Source organism: Centroberyx gerrardi, chromosome 15, assembly GCF_048128805.1.
Source record: "Centroberyx gerrardi isolate f3 chromosome 15, fCenGer3.hap1.cur.20231027, whole genome shotgun sequence".
Lineage (NCBI taxonomy): Eukaryota > Metazoa > Chordata > Actinopteri > Beryciformes > Berycidae > Centroberyx > Centroberyx gerrardi.
This window is the reverse complement of record NC_136011.1, coordinates 19,163,700-19,183,901: the sequence shown is the minus strand read 5'-3', so window position 1 is coordinate 19,183,901 and position 20,202 is coordinate 19,163,700. Positions and strand designations below refer to the sequence as shown.

Here is a 20,202-nt window from a genome sequence, read left to right as displayed (position 1 = left end):
GCTGCTGCACTGCAGGCCTTCTTGGAATGAGCAGTCCTTTTCTTTTTCAGTGTGTGTGCACGTGCATTCACACATACGCACGCCCAAGTACAGAAATACAGAAACACAGACACGCACACACTCAAATGTTCCGTCACTCTGCTAGCTTGGGGTGTGTTGGACACACTGTTGAAGTGTCTGAGATAATAGCATTTGACGGACTGCTGGTGTGGTTGTCATGGGAATGCCCTCAGTCACCACAGCAGAAACGAGGGAGGAGAGGAGGGCAGGAGAGAGCAGCGCAGAAAAAGCACAACCGTCCCAGAAACCATTATCCATAGGAATGCCGTCTCTCAATTAGCAAACACTGTAACCAGGAGACACGGTCTGAGAATCAACACAAGGAAAATAATCATGACCAAGATAATTATGTTCTCCAGAGCAGTGAGACTACATATTTCTCTTTCAGGAACTACTGGAAATATCTTGTCCTGAAAAAAGCATGTATAACATAAAAGTTGTGAACATGGCTCCCTCTATCATCACAACAAGCATTTTCCAGGAATTTGCACTAAGGAAACCCGCTGCTTTCCTAATTTTTTTTTTTTCTTGCCAACTATATTAGATTAATCACATCACCTTGTTTACAAGGCTGGAACAGAAAGACAGACATTTGAATTCAGTGAATGAGGCCAATTTTCCTCCACCCAGAACCTAATTTACCTCCCCATATTTCACAGCTGACATGAATCTTTCAAATGTACTATTTCCAAATAATGTTAAATTATATGGAAATACTTGGAGTTCGCCTAGATCAAACTACATCATCAGAGATAGTTTGCTGTAGCTAATTTACTCCCACATATTTTACATCTGACATAATTCTTTACCTGCCCATATTTTACATATAACATCATTGTTTCAAGTACACTGTTTCCAAATAATATTTAAATATATGGAAATAATATACTTGGAGTTTGCTTGAATTACATCATCAGAAGTAAAACACTGAAATAGCATGAACCATCTATGTAAGCCACTTACAAAATCACTAATCACTATGCTGGGAGTGCATACAGTGTTATTGTGGCTGGGCTAAGTGGGAAACAAACACTGAAACCTGGCAGTGTTACTGCTATGCTCTACCTATCAAACGCCACAACACCACAAAGAAGCAGGAGCAGGTAGAGTCAAGATGGCGGCCCGGTCTAGGCTAGGCTACGCTGTGGATGGCTGTGCCTGCTAAGCTGAACTAATGGTGTGAAGCTGTGAGCCTCAGTAGGCTGCAGGTGGAAGCCGCTCTCTGCACACTCCAACCTCCGCGCTGTGAGCAATGTGTCTGTCTGCCTCGCTGATGAGTAGAGAAGGAGAGGTGCAGTTTCCAAAAAGGTGCATTTCCATCTGTTCGGCAAATGTAGAACGCACGAAAATGTACCCTTTGGTCCAATCGCTGTTTGACTTTCATTATTCCGGTGGTATTGGACTCTGCTGCGGCGCTCAGTCATAGAAGGCTAATCACTGAGACATGATTGCATTTGGGAGAATGACTTCTCATTGTTGAGTGAGCCGCTGAGCTACAGCGGGGGGGGGGCAATCAGGCCAGCAGTCTCAGTTACAGTTACAGTCAATTTAGATGGAAAATGCCACATCCAATGGCTGTTTGTTTAGAGTGTTCCCAATAAAGCCATGAGTCACGAGTGAATCAACATTTCACACAGGAGGAGAGATGACTGTGCTTCGGCAGGACCTAAATACATTCCTCTCTTTCTCTGTGTGAGGATAAAAGCTCCGACTGGAGTGGCATGGGCTCTGATGACTTCAAAGAGAGGAGAGGGATGAGAGGGGTGGGGATAGGGAGAGAGGGGTGGATGGATGCTTCACTGGCAAGGAACCACACACCAGGAGGCGTGTAGAGAGAGTGAGAGTGGATGTATGTGTGTGTGTGTGTGTGTGTGTGTGTGTGTGTGTGTGTGTGTGTGTGTGTGAGTGAGAGAGAGAGAGGGAGAGAGACAGCAAAAGTTAGTGTGATATTGGGAGTGTATGAGAGACATCAAAGAGAGACACTGAACAAAAGAGGGCATGAGAGTGGGAGTCACAGTAAGAGGGAGGGGGCGAGCAAAATAAAAAAAAACAAGAAATACAGATGGAGAGACTATGAGGAAGTGTGAACACCAGAGTGAGAGACAGACAGTGGGGGAAACTGGGTTGAAAAAGTCTGGGGATTGGCAGAAATTTTTCACAGGTCTAGACAGACAGACAGACAGACAGAGAGAGAGAGAGAGAGAGAGAGACGGAGAGGGAGAAAAGTGAAATGATGTTCTGCAGAAAGAGTTTAACACGTTCTTGCTTCAAGCTGCCAAAACACACCGCAGAGAAGGGAGGTAATGCATGAAATACTCTGTGGAGAAGATAACAAGACCACTTATTTCTGTTTACTTTTGAAGACTTGACGTTCAAATGTGATTTTAGCTAAGGCAATGATTTGAGGCTGCTATGAAATATACAGTGGTTGTTTGGGATGAATGCGCTCTTCCAATTATTTTGTTTCATTTTGGTAGAATGTTTTCCCTTGCCCAGACTAATAGATAATTTCAGATATGAAAAGCACTGAAATCTTCTAAAAAGTGAATATTTCCCCATCAGGATAATTTATGTGGAATTGCACACTTACTGGGTGAGCATATTAACTTCAAACAATTTGTCTTCACACAGTTTTCTGGTTTCACATCATGGACCTGATGTATGAAAAGTGATTTGCACATCACAACCTCATTCATGTAACATTCCTGTACATTGATTCCTACACTGCAAAAAGTCACCATCCTAGTAATGAATCAATAAAAGATCAAATGGCTTGTTAAGATGGACATATTTACAGTGTAAACATATCTAAAACATCTCACAATTGATGTCCACCTTCTGCAATAGCAAGCAAGAAAGAAAATGCTCCTGAATTTTAGTATTAATCCACTTGTGACCTACAGTACAAGACAAGCAATCACTGTGTACAAGCGAAACGTAACCAGAGCTGGAGATAGTTGGAGGGAATGCAACTGCAATATGAGAGAAAGACAAGAGAGGATACTGAGTTTATGAAATCAGCAGAGGGGAAGAAGGTCTGACACATAGACCAGACATATAGACAAGCAGGCATTCAAATACTGTAGATGAAAGCAGGGAAGGACAGAGGCTTCACCGGGAACTCCATCATCAGCCTAATTTCAGTAACAGATTTGCATGTAGAGAGTGCATTGGAAATAGAGAGTGAGATGCAGATGGTGTATGTAGAGATGGAGGGAGAGGAGAAGGGACAGTGGAAGAGAGAGAGAAATACGAACAAGGAGGGAACAAGGACACAAAGACACTGTGGATAGACTCTACAGACACAGACCCACTGTGCAGTGAATACAGAGAAATGCAGCAGAGAATTCGGATAAACCTGTCAGCTTGTCTCTGTTTCCTTCCACACATTCCCCCTCTCTCTCTCTCTCTCTCTCTCTCTCGCTCTCCCTGTCTCGGTCTCTCTCTTTCTCTCTCCATTCCTAACTGACCATTTGAATCCTCATTAAGACCATCACACTAGAGATGGCAGAGACTTCATTCAGAACCGAGGCTGGGATTCTCCTGTAATCTTCCATTAAATGTTGAGTTGTAATTAAATGACGAGACTGACTCAGCCTCTATCTTAATGCCCAGGCTTCCTCAGACCCTTATATAACACTAACAGACAGGACTATAGTCTCCAGCTGTGGCAGACTTTCACCAAAGGGAGGGCTTAGAGACAGATGGGCCTAAGTATCTTTTGGCTGTCTTTACGGAGCAGCCAAAACACATTTACACCATCACCGATGAAGTCCAGCATTAAATCTTTGATGTGCTGCTCCTCACTTTAATTCTGGTCTTGCATTCCAGTGATGTGCTTTCTAATACAAGGTAGACCACTTTTTAGATTTTTAATTTGATGTACGAAACTCGAAATCACTTTCATCCCGCTGGCTCGCAGCCCTTGACAGGCTACAGCTCCAGCCAAGAAAGGTTATTGGATACAAATGGGTCTCACTGGGGACAAGTTCAATCGGCACTACTTGTGACCAATTGCCAAATCATCAAAGACGGGGTATACGGTAACTATTCAACTGTGCCCACAGACTGTGTAGTAGTTCTAAGTTAATAATAGTAATAATAATAATAATAATAATTGATTACATTTATATAGCGCTTTTCTAAGTACTCAAAGTGCTTCACATATCTGGGGGGGGGGGGGACTCAAACTCATCCACCACCGGTGTGTAGCACCCACCTGTTGTGCCTCTAGCACCAACATTATGGCTTGAGGAGAATGAACTACCCACTTAAAAAGAACTGTAAGGGTTCTTGAATTGATTTAATCAAAATAGTATTATTACCTACAGTTATTTATTTGTGGAATGCAGGTGCCATGCAGTGCATTGAAATGTGACAAGGTACAGCGTGACCGGGTGGATTAGCTTAACCCAGTGCAGCCCCCTGTATAAGGAGATACCAGAGCCTCACTACCACTGACTGTAGCATGTGTTACTAACTACCAATTCCTCTAATCGGTGCTTAAGTTTGACGTCACCACATGCGAGCAGAATAGATGACTTTGAAAAGCACAAAGACATAAATGCCAATTTTCCATCCAGCAGTGGCTGCCAAACACCCACACTTAGCCTCAACACTATGTGGAAAAAAGAACACGCATGTTTTCATACACAGGAACAGAAAATCGCCCGTCTGGCAAGCTGACATACAAAGAGCCCTACTTCACACACAAAGATCTCTCTCTGATCTGGCAATTATGGATCATCCCTCCCCCCCTCTCTCTCTTTCTCTCGGTCTTACTGATCTTCTGATTGCAGATTGAGGGAGACAGGCTGTACAAGAACCCTTCAATCTGAGAAAAAACTGAAAATGTATTCAGTGCCCCCCTCCTTATGACTCACGAACAACTGAGAATGGCTGGGCATAACAGGCTTGGCTGATTTAGGTTAGGTTTAACGGATGCAGATTAGCCCTACGCTGAAAAATGCTTTCCAATGTTTAGATCTCTATTGAATTTGCTGTAGTCTAGGACTTGGCTCCATGTCACAGAAACTAAGCCTTAGTGTATTAATAATGGCTGCAGTTCAGCATCATCTAACAATACTGTATTACTGCTGTGTCGCAGTAATGCAGAGGAGAAGGAAAGTCTTGTTCCAGCAAAATGACCGCTTGTACACAACCACTTAATCAATCGACAAATCAATAGCATGTACTAATAAGTTTGCCCTCTTTGTTATTTCTGTTTGTCCATTACGTCGTCACTGAATCACACTGAGGGGACCTGGTTCAAATCTCAGTGTAGCATCAACACCCTTCTTCCACAGTGTGAAGGACACAGTTTCCCTAAGCCAAAAAACATGCAGGGAATGTTAATAATCTTTTGCGACTTGACTGTTATCATTCTTCAAGGATAATTCATATTATTTGCAGCTGATATGCAGATGGTTCTTTGGCCTGAGAGTCATCTCATGCCAAGATGAAAGAGCCAGTTGAAACTGGAGTGCAAGGTTTGGTTCTCATGGTGGAAGCCACATAAACATCGGAAAAAAAATGGCCACATGCAAACTAAATGGAGTTGTCATGACATGTTATGTAAAATTTGGTCAAATCACGTGAAATGATCTTAAATCAATGGCAACACTTTGTTTATGTTAATGATGATGATTTGATGCCCAAAATTTGAAGCACCGATTAATTTAGCATTAGTAGTGGCTAATTTTTGCTAACAGTCGTGAACGTACCACCAGAAAACCAAACCATGCGTTCCAGTTTCTCCTAGTTCTTAGACTCCTCTCCAGTCAATGAACTACGTGAACATCACATGAAAATAAGAAAAAATATCCTTCAATGTCAGGATGGATAATCCATTAGTAGTGCCATTATACCATCATAGTATCAATACTTTTAACTAAGTGTCTGCATAAAGAGGCTGAACTGAGCAAGGACAATGGGAGCCAGAGACCCGTAAACTATTCTGCCTCCATTTTGCATCATTGTCATCTGCTGCAAAGACGAAGTTTCACCAGGGACCAATTACTTCAGAGATGCACTGTATTGACATCCATGTAAGCACCAGAATCTAAAATAGTACCCCAATATCGACTGAAGATAACAATAACAGTGCGATACAATGTGGCATGCGCTCAACAGAGAATAAGAAAGAAAAGAAAAAAACAATAAACATACAGGAGGATTAATGACCCTACATGGAGACAGAAGCCAAGCTGGCTGCTGGGACTACAATTACTGGATGCCCGTTGGCGGCTCAGATGTAAATAAGAGTGGGCTGGTGCCTCAGCTGTCAGATACTACACCACAGAGGAAGATCAGACTCCAGTAGTTACACTGCAAAAAATGTCCATCTTAACAAGTCATTTAATCTTGTATGGAGCCTTAAAATCCTATTTCTAGAAACGAGTGAAAAATCTGCCACTTCTTCTAATGCAAATCAACTTGTTTCAAGAATTGTATTATTATCTTGAAACTAGTGGAATGATCTCCCTTTTTCTGCCGTGTTTCAAGATATTCACACTTGTTTCTACAAAATTCCTCTTACCAGTGAAACTGCAAGTGGATTTATCTCACCTCACTTGCAGAATTTATCACTTAGAAAAAATACGATTTTTAATACAGAATATGACTTATTGAGGTCAGCATTTTTACAGTGTGGTTGTTCTGCCGATTACACTGTACAAATGTGGTGATAGAGACAGAAGAAAACATTTTATTAAAAAGAATCTCACATTTTCTCGTGCGCAGGATGAGAAAAACTCGCTCTGGAGCACAGCTGAAGGAGATCGTTGAAAAGCAATGGCATTTCATAGGGAGGAAATGGTGTCAAAGATGCAAGAATAGGCAGAGTAATAAAGGTTGGTTTCGAGTACATGACGGAATTACAGCTAGGACACTTTTAACCGTGTACTCTGCTTATGATCTGTTTCACTGACAATATTGTTGTAACAGGTCAATGAGTAGCCTACTATAGATTTCCACTTTCTGAAAAATGAAGAAAATATAAATATCTTATTGTCTATTTTCTCTCTTCCCTCTTGGCGCGCACACAACCACACACAGCCCCAGCCAGAGACACACAAACGCATACACACACACAGTCTTTCTCTGTGTCTCTTTTTTTCACACATGTATGCGCACACGCATGCTCACATACACAAACACAGACACACACACACACACACAGAGCCATGTGCACTGGCTAGTGAGAGAAGATGTTCCCTCCTCATGCTGAGTGGCTATGAGCTTCGCCAGAGCTGTTTTAGGCCCGCATGAAAAATTCAATACTCTCTCTCTGCAACATTCGCCCTACATACAGCACACACACACACACATCACAGCATTATTCATAGCACACACATGTGAGCAGGCATGAAGAAACACACATGTACAGTACACTGTGATACTGTGTGCAGTTAATGTATGAGCAGGGAGACGTCACAAAGGGCTTTATATAGAAAGTAATTGGCTACAACCCCATGCATACATATAAATACTTATCTGTTGAAGCCTTTTATTGGCATTTTTTGTTGATAAATTGGAGCAGCCTTGGCAGATCAGTTGTTAGCAACTTCCTTGGATTCATATTTGATGTTTCGCTTTTACTCAGTGAGCATTAAGCGGTGAAATTTTCAGTGTCACCAGAGAATGTTGTTAATAAATCAGGTTATCACAAAGCCAGCTGTGTGTGTGTGTGTGTGTGTGTGTGTTTGTGCGTGTGTGTGTGTGTGTGTGTGTGTGTGTGTGTGTGACCGCGTATGTGTGCCTGCTTAAATATATTTTCTGGGTTTAAGAGTGCTTGTACTTGTGCGTTTTACATATTTGATGTGGGCATGTGCTGTACGAGTGTTGACACACATATGAATATGTGTCCCATGCTAGATGCTGCTGGTGTATATGTGTCCTTGAGAAAACACACACCTCCACAGCAATCAGGTCAACACCTCAACCCTCCCATCCATTTTCATTAGACGTAAATGACAGAGAGTGGATGGAGAGAGAGAAAGAGAGAGTGAGAGAGAGAGAGAGAGAAAGAGAGAGGAAGACAGATTGAGTGAAAGGATATAGAGTTATGCTCCCAGTGGAAAGACTATTAAACCGCTATCCACTGTCCTCACCAATAAAACTCCCTCCGCTCTTATTACATAAACCTACTGTATATACTGTATATGCTACTACCGCATCTTTTAATACTGAGCAGATATGACCAACTGACTGAGTTCAACATTATTGCATCTCCATCGAAGACATTGTGTATTTATGAGACTGATGAGCAAGACGTTTGAGCAGGAGCACTTGAAAATCCACCTTTAGTTACTGTGCTGCATGGATTATAAGTGCATCTCTTCCACTTAAGAATTGAGCCCATCTTAGCGCGACCCAATCACTGTGAGTTTCACACCTTTGCCAAGTCATCTCCATCTGAAAACCATTTGGGGCACCTGTTCACGCTGGCAGTATCCGCGCGGCTACAGACAGTACTTTTCCAATTTCAGTTAAACCCACTCTAGAAAAAAAGTATTTCCACTCTCGCTGACTTTACCATCTTCTTTCCTTCTGAAGTGTATCTAGGTCAGTCAGTCTGTAGAGCCAAGCCGGGGCCATGTGTGGTCAAGTGGTGAGGAAGGAGGAATTGGATGAGTTGGAAAAGATTTCTGGCAAAGAGGAGCTATCAATCTGATGCTCTGTTTTCCACTTTCTAGGGTAGAAGACCAAACAGCCACAAAATTCTAAAATGATTGTACTATGTGCTGATTTGTTTCCTTTGCCATATTAGGTATGCAGTAGTCTTGACACAATAAAAAAAAACATGTCATGTTGCTGAGGGTGTAAGATGCAAAATGAATGAAAGACAGGTTAAACTATTTGCATGTTTCTGCTAATTTGCATGCTTGGATCTCATTACAAATCCTTCATGCCACGATCGACAAAGAAGGATTTTCAGATCAATAGCAAGAGAAAGGAAGAGACATCAAATGTAATTGAATAGCTGGAAAGACCATGAGTCAATATTGATGCTCTTCTTCAGGATGCAACTGGTTTTCCTGCCTTGGCGTCTTTTGATACAGTTTCACATCAAAATTAATTCAAATAAGTGACACAATTTCTCTCACCATCACCACAGCAAAAACAAACAAGCAATAACAAAACCATTCACATTAATCCATCTCTATTATCCTTAATATTTGGCCTACTTTATCAAAAATCGAACTTATGAAGCTATCTTCTTGCTGTAGGAAGATTGCAACTAAGAGATAGCAAGCACTACTTTCTAAAGGCATAGAAAAAGACTCTTCCAGTAAATCGTGCCGCACACTGACAGTAATATTGCTTAACACGGTGTGTGTGCTGTAAAAGACAGGCAATCTATGAGATCATGCTAAGCGTATCCTCTTCCTGGTGTGCAGAAGCTGTCACAGATGGAATGGGAGCATCCACTGAAGGGTGAAGAAAATGAAATGAAGAAATCAACTCAACGCCGGAGTCATCCACAAGCAAGATGAGAAAATGATCACTTCATTAGCGCATCTGACAGTGAAGTAGAACATTATATTGCCCATCAGACACTCTTGTTACCTGAAGACTACATACAACTAGTGTTGCTCTGGTGCTGTACTGTAGATTACATGTTTACTACATTTGCAAGGCACCATAAGCCAGAAGCCAGCAGCATGTAATTACAGAAAATAATGATACCTGGAATAAATGAATTAGGAATTGGATTTAATGTGGAGAAAATATGCAACACATACACCAGGGTTTACACTTACAAGGAATGGGAAAATATCTTAAAATGTAGGTAATAACAGCAGTGCTACCAGGTGCACTAGGCTCTCCTGATGGTAGCTAATGCAATTTTCAGAATAGCATATTAGTCAGTTAACCTTAAATTGTGTATTTTTTTTTTTTTTCTGTCCAGGGAGATGAAAGGCACTCAACCAAATCAATGCAAAAATAATGAGCAGTGCACATATCCCCTCCCTAGATATCTATATTTCACAGTACAGGTGTTTTAAATTGTTTCTTTATATAAAATCACATTCGGACATCAAGTCTCTACAAGTAAACAAAAACAAGTTCCCTGCAGACAATTACTGCATTACTCTGTTTTGATGTTTGGAGAAATACCGTATTAAGGGGTCTCAGCAGCGAGCATTTCAACGCCACCCCCCACCCCCCCCCCCACCCCCTCCTCTCTCTCTCTCTCTCTCTCTCTCTCTCTCTCTCTCTCTCTCTCTCTCTCTCTCTCTCTTTCTCTCTCTCTCTTTCTCTAATGCTCTGATGTAGTAAAAGATCTAACACATAAAGAAATACTGCACTGGCAGTATAATGAGCATTAAAAGCCTGTGGCTTCCTTTTGCTCCCATTAATGTCAATCGGTTAAGACTTCATCCTCCAACATGTTGTTAATAACAGCCAATGGTGTAAACTAGAACATGTGAGCAGGGATGTCAATGTGTCTCGGTGTATCTCAGTGTGTCTCAGTGTGTGTGTGTGTGTGTGTGTGTGTCTGCACTGAATATGTATCATGCATGTTTTGATACAAAAATCGTATGTTCTCTCCACGCTCAGCTGATGTAGCGTTAAAACCCAGAATCAACCATGACACAAAACACCGTCTTGCAATGGTGGACATCCACTGTTTCCATCGCACAGCTCATCGTCAAATAAATTAATGCAAGGAAGATTTTGACTCAAACGCACAAGCATGTACGCCTGCATGCACGCACACACACACACACACACACGCCCTATAAATAGCAGCTGCCTTACCTTTCTGTACACTATCATGTTGGGGGACTCATCCGCTACCCCGTTGGTTCCCTGCCCAACACTGTTGGTCTGTGCCATGATCCAGTAGGGTAATCTGCCACAGCAAATGTCAGGTGCTCCTATTGTGGACAGAGGGGACATTTCACTTCATCAGAAGAACAATGGGACGTGAAACAGGACTTGCCCTTACCTTGCCAAGAAGAAAGTAATTTACATACCTTGTGGCCTAGATCACATTTCAACATATTTGACATTTCCACACAGAATGGATGCGCAGCTTTCCAATCCGGATACACGTGTTCATATTTGACAAGGTCTTGACAAGGACATTTTTTAAAACAAGGTGCAAACAGGAGGCTGACACATTAAATGGGCACAGGCACCATGTGAATCCACATTAATCACAATGAATGTGAACATTAAAGGCAATGACAGTTACCATGCACTGTGCAGGATTACGCTATTAGCATCATTTTCTGAGATGGATTCGTTGTGTTGAAGAATCAATAGCTGAAATAGTCATAACGCCTTCACTGTTTGTTGACATTGGAGGATTCAATAGCAATCTTAGCTCGACGTCCGATACGGCCCCAAACTACGGATGAATTGTGGGATGGCATTGGCAAGACGATAAGGTGAGAAGCCAGAGCCTGACAACGGAAAATGCAGTAAAATAACACACTGTCCCTCACAGAGATAGGATAGAATACAGCTTAGAAACATCCATTCGGGTAAAGGGGCATAATCAAAACGTGTGAGACGGTGGAAATGCAACGGATATCGTATGCACGTTAGAGGTTCATCATTCTGTCTTCGCCTAACGACACCTACACGACATCCTCCCGTGGATTAGTCTGCAACACTAAATAGCTTATAGCCTGCAAACAGCAAAGTCATGTAACCTGCTCGCAACATTCATGTTTTTCCTCCACACTGCCCGTTTCAGAACCGTGGACAGCTACCGCAAAACGCCCGCACCCGTAATCGGTGCCTCTCGTTTATCACGAAATGCACGAAAATCTACACAACACGGCAACGTCGGTCACCGGGGGCTTACCTGAAAAACGCGCAGACCCGCGATAGGACTCCTGATTCCTTGCAGAAGTGGAAGCCTATGCCTTGCGTTCAGTATGTCAACTGGCAGACATAGGAATGCGAGGATAATTCATTGGCAACGGGAAGAGGCAGGCATTCGGTGGAGACTTGGTTGGTACAGCTCTCTCTCTCTCCTGTCGAAATGATGCTCAAAAGCACAGGCGCGCAACGTCAGAGCTCCGCGAACGCGCATCGATCCATGACCAATCGCGTGAAAGGAATAAATTAGAACCCGTTTTTGGAGAAATATTGCTACGTTTTTGATTTCCAAATTGTAGAATCTGAAATTCTGAAAAGCTTGTTCAAGCTAGTCAGAATAATTATGTTAATATTTTAACAATCATCAAAGATCCAGTAGCCTAAGGGAAAATCTATCTCATCAAAGAGTTTAGGTAGCATTCCTTTGAGCTTGGACTTTCCAAAATGAAGGGTTTCATTACAAAATGCATAACAATTTTGGAGAAAAAAAATTGCTACCAGAAATTCATCAGGCAATATTTGAAAAACAAATCATTCTGTCCCCCAAAAATGATCTATTTTATTAGCAAATGTCTTGAGATGAACTTCAATACCCAAAATGTGCTTAACTTCCATACCAGCAGTAAATATGGGAGAGTGATTGTCATTTTTGTTTACCTAAATGCTAAATATCTCATTTTGAAACGAAACTCTTCAAATATAGAGACAATAGAGTCACGACTGATTTGAATGTGTAATCAAGAGACAAACCTTGACGTTGTCACACTGATATTCATCCAAAAATATTTTGTGGAAATTGTTAGTCATAATAGGTAATTGTATTGTAGCAGAATCTTAATCAATGGTCTTAATACAGAATTCATGTGATATTCTTAGAAGTTTGGACATTTTAGGACAAACCATTCCCAAACTAAATTATTTTAATTGTGTCATCAGAGACAAAATCCTGAGTCTGTCCCATTGACAATGAATGGGATACTTTGTGGACACAGTAATAGCACCCAGGATGGATAAACAGAGTTATGGGCAGGTACGTGGTTGAAAACTGCTAGCACTATGATTCTACAATGAAATAACGCTTACTCTAAGCACCCAAAGTCCCTTTCATTCACTCTCAGTGGAGCAGTTCCTGCTATTGTTTCTTAATGACATTATAGTTTAGTGCTTTAATTCACTGGCTTTGTGCTTTGCAATCAAGTTTTTTTTTCATGTTTCAACTGATGTAATAGGCTTTCCATTTTGATTGTAATAATCAGAATATAATAAAGACATAATAACATAATAAAGTAAAACTACTTAAAAACATCAATACTGAGGCACAGCGGATATTGCTTGCTAGTTCATTAGAGCTGAATGTCGGCTCTCTCTTTCAGGCTGGGTGATGGTCAAAGGTTATGCCTAATTAACTATTTTAATTAAGACATTCAAGGACCAAACCTCTTCTGTAGATGCATAGATGAAGAATCAGGAGGAAAGTTGAAACTTGTTTTGAAGCAGATCTTATCACAACTTTTCTCCATTTTGTTTTTTTTTTGCCTCAATCAGCATTAGACACACAATGCCACAATGCTGCATTATTCAGAGATCATCCAATAATGGTCTTTTCTCACAATACCTTAGCAGAATTTTAATCATACTGATGTAGCCCAAAGAAACCAGATTAGCATTTATGTCATTAAAATGAATAGCTCTTGGTATGCAGAGGAGCTGAAAGTGAGTTTCTCCCCAGTGTAAAGGTAGCTCACTCAAATGCAGCGCTTAATTTGGTTCTATTTTGCAGCTATTTTGTGTGAAATAGTATCAGTCACTGGCTGCCTGTCTATCCTGACAAAATGTTATGAATAGTCGCCTGTTAACTATCTGTTGCCATGATTCAAGCAGCGCCACAGAAAAAAAAAATCTGAAATCTCTTATTTTGCTGCAATCTGTGGCTTGGAGGCACGCAGCAGTCCAGGCGTGAAAGATGACAGATGCGCCCCCTCTCCCTATGTATCTGTCTGTCTGTGTTTATCTGTCTTCTGTGCCCCCTCCCCCTTTTCTCTGCCAGGGCAACAGTGTCTGTCCTCTGCAAGGTGGACCCAAACATTCAGTCCATTCAGTTTCCCCTTGGGCTGCACCATCAGCATTTCAATAATGTATGATCATACACACACCAAGGAACTATGGTACTGTAACAACTTTGCAATGATAATAGATTACTAAGCAAAATAGCAGTAGATATTAGAGTTGTGTAAGATACTGAGTCAATATCAACTGATGTCCACAACTCATATCTTATCTTATATTGCATTGTTTTCCCTTGTTCCTTTCATCTGTTCATTTTGTTTTTATTAAGAATTTAAATGTTGGAGGTAGCCAGGTAGGAAAATCAAGGTTCCAAAATAGTTCTTATTTAACAAGTATAATTCTCCAAATAAACGTTTTGTCTGGATCCCTTTTGGAACATAAGCCTCAGAGAGGTTTATAGAGGGATGGAATGTTTTTAAACGAGCACTTGTTACACTCTGCTTTGCTGGAAGATTTCCAGTCAGATAGATTAATTAAGTAAGTGAGGTGTTATAATACGTTCTGCCCTGCTCTGTGTGGCCTCTGTTCATTTATTTTATTATAGTGATTCAAAACTATGTGTGCTACTGTAATCTCAAGGATGAGCTTATCATCACAAAGCTTTGCAGATATAAAATTATGCAATTTGATTAGCAAGCCATGGTGATAAAAGTGATATTTTAACACCAGCATTGTTGATCTAGCTTGTGTCTGTGTTCTATTTCTCAGTTGTGTGTCCATGTTAAGTTTTGGGGTGATACTGTCAGACGTACACCCATTTGGTAAAAATTTTTCTGTCAAAATAGCTTTAATAAGGGGGCTTCGCCAAAAATTAATGCTAAGCATAATGATGCCTCCTCCTTCACCCCTGACCTCCCTTAATTGTCCTCGAAGAAGAATGGCTCCAGTGGTTTTTCAAAGGCAAGAACCCTGTCTTCATAGCAATAACTAGCCAACTTATTCAACGTTTTATGGCTTTGCTCCCAGCTCACTGTTGCTACACTATGCAGTCTTGACAACCAGTCACCAGAGAGGCCAGATATCAAGTGTCTCATTAGTGGAGCTTACATCAGAGTCAGGTCTGGCCATTTCAACCAAGGAGGACTCTGGGAACTAGAGTTCACCGAACCCTTGTGGGCTTCATGTGCACCAGCCCAGTACCCGCAGGCGATGACATACTGTATATATTCCTTAAAGGTCAGACACCAATCAGCACAGTTTTATTCTAGGGGAATACATAAAACAGAATGTCACTATCACAGCTGTAAATCGTTCTACTGCATAAACTGTGACTCTCCTGCTGCAGATGCAATGAAAGGAAGGGAATAGAAGAGCATGTCCAACCATCTCAGACCAGGGTTAGATAGACTTGCAGTCAAAGACGGACACACACACACACACACACACACACACACACACACACACACACACACACACACACACACACACACTTCAGGCTCATTAGCTTTATTTGGAGCATTTCTGTGGAAAGGTCTTCAACAGGCAATTTCTTAGTTTAACTACAACAATACAAATAGCTTTACATGAATTACAGAAAATGATGCCAAAACCTATTGCAATGCACTAAATAGCCTATTACTGAAGCAAAAGTGAAATTGTGTAGCCTACTTGCTCTGTATGTCGGTAAATCTGACATGTAGCCTATTCATAAGATTCAACATTCAAACAGTCCATTCAAACAGTATTAGAGAATATGTCATACTACTGCCTTAATAATTTGGAAAAGAAAGGAAGTGACAGTATCCAGTATGATTTTCTGGAGGTTAAGGTGCACCCTTACCACATTATAATGATTATTTGTATGTAATAGTTCAGACAAATGCTCTGTGTCCTCAAAATCACACTCTAATTCAGTCTCTAACTAAATGCCAGTAGAGCAGCAGGCTGTACAACAGTATGGCATCATATTAGAGCCTTCGTTTTCTGGTGTGTGGTTCTGGTTTTTGAATTCTTAAAAAGAGTGGTCAAGAACCGTAGAGCCATCTGGTGGCTTGCACGCCCATTTAGATTTGGCCTACATATTTAGGTGAACTGTCCCTTTAAGCGCTGGGACTAAAAACTCGGATTCCCAGAATGCACCTCGGTACGCTTCGTCGTAGAACAAAAAGCGGAAACAAAAGAAATCACCAATTTCTCAAAACAAATATCATCGAGTCGATTTAAAGTAAGCGTAGTTGTGACTGACAGCGGTCAAACTTAACACCATAGCTTCTCACAATTCAAGAGGTTTGTCATGGCGTTGAAAAGAATACAGAAGGTAAGTGTATTCCTTCATTTCTCAACGTTTAGAAAAGGTTGGTCTGACAAAAAATAACACGGGAGCGCAGCTAGCCTGCCAGTCATCTAATATTAGCTAACGGATTCTCTAACATTGCTAACCAAACTTGGCTGATAATCGTACATATCCACAACGTTTGGTACATGATTTACTGACTTGGCAGACAGCTATTTTTTGCCAGAAGATCCATTTATCTTGCCAGTAAGGCTGATGACATTACGTTTAAATGGTAGCCGGTTAACTTAAGTTAGCTAGCTACCATAAGATAGGCCTTAGCTAATCGTTTCTTGGACGAGCGGTATAAAGTTACTAAAATGTGTGTTTTTACTGTCTTTATATATTATTATAGCCCAATGGTTCTTCATTAAGACATACGCAATAACATGAACGTTAAAATGGAATGTTCTCTTGATTGCCCATCAAACCTTATGCTGAAAAGCCTTGTACGATGTGCTTGACGATGTGTAATTCAGAGACTCTGACCGTTTATTTTGTTGTTTATTTGTTATCACAAGGAATTACATGACCTGCAAAGGGATCCCCCAGCTCAATGTTCAGCTGGACCTGTAGGAGAGGACAGTAAGTCAGCTCTACTGAATGAAGGAGCCCATGAAAATATAAGCCTGATCATGTAACTGTCGAATAATGACAAAAAATGAATAGGCTAACCCATAATTTATCTGTAAATCATTTTCCCAATTTGCTACTATCATTGGAGGTATGCTTTCAAGGAGTGTGTTTCAGTCAGATTCTCAGTGATTGTCTCTTTATGTTTTTTGCAGTGTTTCACTGGCAAGCTACAATCATGGGACCGGTGAGCCTTTTCTGGATTTTTTTTTTGTACCAAGCTGCTTCTGGATCTTTAGACAATAGTGTTTTTATGTTGACTTACAGCCCCTCTGTTCTGTATGGAAAGTATAGAATGGTGCACTCTGTCAGTGGTTACATACTCAAGCCTATAGCATCGTACGCACACCTGACACTACCAGTTTTGGATGCTTTTTGATGCTTAATTAACTATTTTAACCCATACATGGTCTAGCAGATTGTTTATTATCCATTCATCTCATTTCCTCTACTGTAAACAAATGAAAGGCAAATAAGAATTTAAATGTGTGTTCTCCAACAGCAAAATGTCATTATATTTTTATCATGTGAGGATATACCAAGCCTGGTTTAACAATGCTTTTCCCTCCTCTTTCAGACCGACAGCCCATATCATGGAGGAGTGTTCTTCCTTGCTATCCACTTCCCCACCGACTACCCCTTTAAACCACCCAAGGTGAGATGATTTACGTCACAGAGCATGATTGGCCAGAAAAATCAATGTTACTTAAGTATATGCCATTTGACAGAGACAACGACCACCTTTAAAAAATCCACTTTAAATATTAGCTTTTTACCCATTTCTGCTTTGTTTGTTCTTTTCATAGGTCGCCTTCACAACAAAAATCTATCACCCGAACATAAACAGCAATGGCAGCATCTGTCTTGACATCTTAAGGTCACAGTGGTCACCTGCGCTCACAGTATCAAAAGGTAACTAAGATCTATACTTATGCCTGTACAGCACATACTAACATGACCACAGCCCAGGATATGCTTTGTCCCCAAGCTTTAATTTAAAGTCACAAGGAAGCTGCATTTTGATGGTGTTTTGCTTCTGTAATTGGTATTTCCGGTTGAAACAGGATGTTGGGGCACATAACACAGGGAGGGACTGTTCAAATGTGAGTGGTTTGGACCATAACAAACAGAGAAAGAGAGAGGCAGTGAAGCCCATTGCATGCTCAGTGTAGTTGGTCAAGTAATCCACTGTAAAAAACCTTTGCACATAATCTTGGGCTATCACAAATTCCAGATTCTCCAACACAGCCACTGGGACACAACCACAGTGTCTTAGACAAAGGAAACAGGATTTTCAGGGTTGAACACCCAACAATGAATCACCACACCATGTTGCCACTTGTGTGGAAGTTTGAAAGTTGTGAAATTGCAGGTTTTATATGATGGGAGGGGCGGAGGGGGATTGTTAAAAAATCTGTGATGGTATTCTTGGTTGGGATTTTTATGTACACCTACTGGTAACTGTGAAGTAACCACTGAAAATGTGCCGTTTTCAAGGAAGTAAATTGGATTTTGATGTGACAATACAAGAAATAAAAATGTTGTAATTTTTTGGCATTTATTGTTAAATAGGTGTACGTTATGATATGGAGAATTAGCTAACAAGAGGAAAGGTCATTTTTCATTTCATTGCAAGTTTAATGTCATTTTATCATTGTGTATGTATATCTAAAATGTTATGCTGATTGTTGGTCTTTTTTTTTCCAGTTTTATTATCCATATGCTCTTTGCTATGCGACCCAAATCCAGATGACCCTCTGGTCCCAGACATTGCACACATCTATAAATCAGACAAACAAAAGTGAGTATGAAAGCGTAAGATTTTCGACATCAGGGAAACGTTAAATCAGTGAACTACTCCTTTAAAACCCCATTCTGATTTTTTTTTTTTTCCTCTATAGGTACAACAAAACAGCCAGAGAATGGACTCAAAAGTATGCAATGTGAAGGACTGTGAAGTTTTAGCAACAATGGTTTAGACGCATTGCTGGACGCCTCCAAAATACTGCAGTACTGTTGCAACTCCTCATCCACACTGGTTCTAGACAAGGTGTTTTTACACTGGAAGCACTTTCTCTACCCAGACTTGACTTAATTGTTTTTATTCTTGAATTTATTTTTTCTCCTTTTTTGGCATTATTGTTATTAATATTATTATTATTATTGAGATGGCCTGCAATTTTTTTTTCCTTTTTTTCCTTTTAGAGATTTATATTGTATAGTATAAAACTATACAGAATCTATTTTTATCATTTTGCATTAAAAAAGTGAATCAAAAATCTTTCCGAGCAATTTCTTCTGTTTTCTACACCGGACTACACCTAGGTGAACTGAAGTGAAGAACTACATTCTTGGCTCTGGAAGTACATTTGATATTCATGCAGTATATGTATTTGATTCAACCTAATTTCCATGTATCAACCCAGAAGGCAAAGGACTTCATCATTAGAAGTCAAGCACATACACAGATAGAATTTTCAGTGCTTCAGTCATATTTTCTCAGACCATAAAGGTATTTAACTGGTGATTGCTGCCGGAGTTTGAGAGACTGTCCTGTAACCAGAAGCTCTCAGGTTTGATGTTGGCAACAGCCATGTGTCCTGTTGAAGTGTCCTTGAGCGAGACACTGAACCCCTACCTGCTAACCTCTTGCAAGTTGCTCTGGATAAGAGCGTCGTGAGTAAAATGTAAATGTTAAATGGTAAAGCTCTGAGTTCCTGACATGAGATGACACTTTCCTACATTTTCCTTTGTAGGCATCAACAAACCGGAGGCTGCCTTTCCTGCATTATTCACATGACCACTAGGTGGTGCTGTTTACTTTTTACAGCTTGAGCCTTTACACAAGGCTGTTTTCTATTCAGAACAACTTCATATTCGTTTGTTATTCAAATAATTCAGGTCCAGTTCTGATTGTCTGGCTTTAGCAAGGAAATGGAGAAGAAATGTTTAGTCTAGTGACATTATCCCACCCATCATCACCAGCTGGACTCCTGGTTGCCATGCAGTTGGTAACAGCAGATTCATAGAGCAGCTGATCTGATCAGTCTCATGTGGAGGTGTGTATGCTAAAAAAATGAAAATGTTCCACCAGGTGATCTCATTTGAAGTATATGAGCACTAACATAGTCTGGCTGGCAGTGATAAGGTGATGTGGCTTGACCAGACATCCTGGATCAGCATCAGTACCTGTCCTGCTCCTATTAGACATTTAATGAATACAGGCCCTCAGTAACAGCTTTGCAACCCTGATAACCGACCAGAAAAACAAGGTCTTTCTTAATTGAAAGTCATTTCAGGCATTTAGCTGAACAGCGTGGCTTACAATG

At 40.7% G+C, this 20,202-nt stretch overlaps 2 protein-coding genes across 2 annotated transcripts in view; one reads left to right on the top strand and one right to left on the bottom strand.

Annotated features, from left to right (window-relative positions):
* rgs7a (regulator of G protein signaling 7a) overlaps positions 1-10,905 on the bottom strand; it is a 48,088-nt gene extending 37,183 nt beyond the window's left edge. Inside the window, exon 1 of the mRNA XM_071909999.1 lies at positions 10,828-10,905. Within this exon, the coding sequence (XP_071766100.1) occupies positions 10,828-10,905 (78 nt within the window). The remainder of the gene's footprint in view (positions 1-10,827) is intronic.
* A 5,164-nt stretch (positions 10,906-16,069) lies between these two features.
* Positions 16,070-19,131, top strand: LOC139920091 (ubiquitin-conjugating enzyme E2 D4-like). The gene is made up of 7 exons (XM_071910001.2): positions 16,070-16,225; positions 16,762-16,825; positions 17,029-17,060; positions 17,451-17,528; positions 17,680-17,785; positions 18,581-18,674; positions 18,775-19,131. Exons 1-7 carry the CDS (start codon positions 16,202-16,204, stop codon positions 18,818-18,820), a joined length of 444 nt encoding a protein of 147 aa, XP_071766102.1. The 5' UTR covers positions 16,070-16,201; the 3' UTR covers positions 18,821-19,131.
* The last annotated feature ends 1,071 nt before the right edge of the window (positions 19,132-20,202 follow it).

What these genes read in the sequence shown, in the direction of transcription:
- LOC139920091 (XM_071910001.2), top strand. Translation starts at nt 16,202, where the DNA reads ATGGCGTTGAAAAGAATACAGAAG. An exon ending in ACCCCTTTAAACCACCCAAG is followed by an intron (nt 17,529 to 17,679) that starts GTGAGATGATTT and finishes TTCTTTTCATAG; the next exon opens with GTCGCCTTCACAACAAAAAT. An exon ending in TGCGCTCACAGTATCAAAAG is followed by an intron (nt 17,786 to 18,580) that starts GTAACTAAGATC and finishes TTTTTTTTCCAG; the next exon opens with TTTTATTATCCATATGCTCT.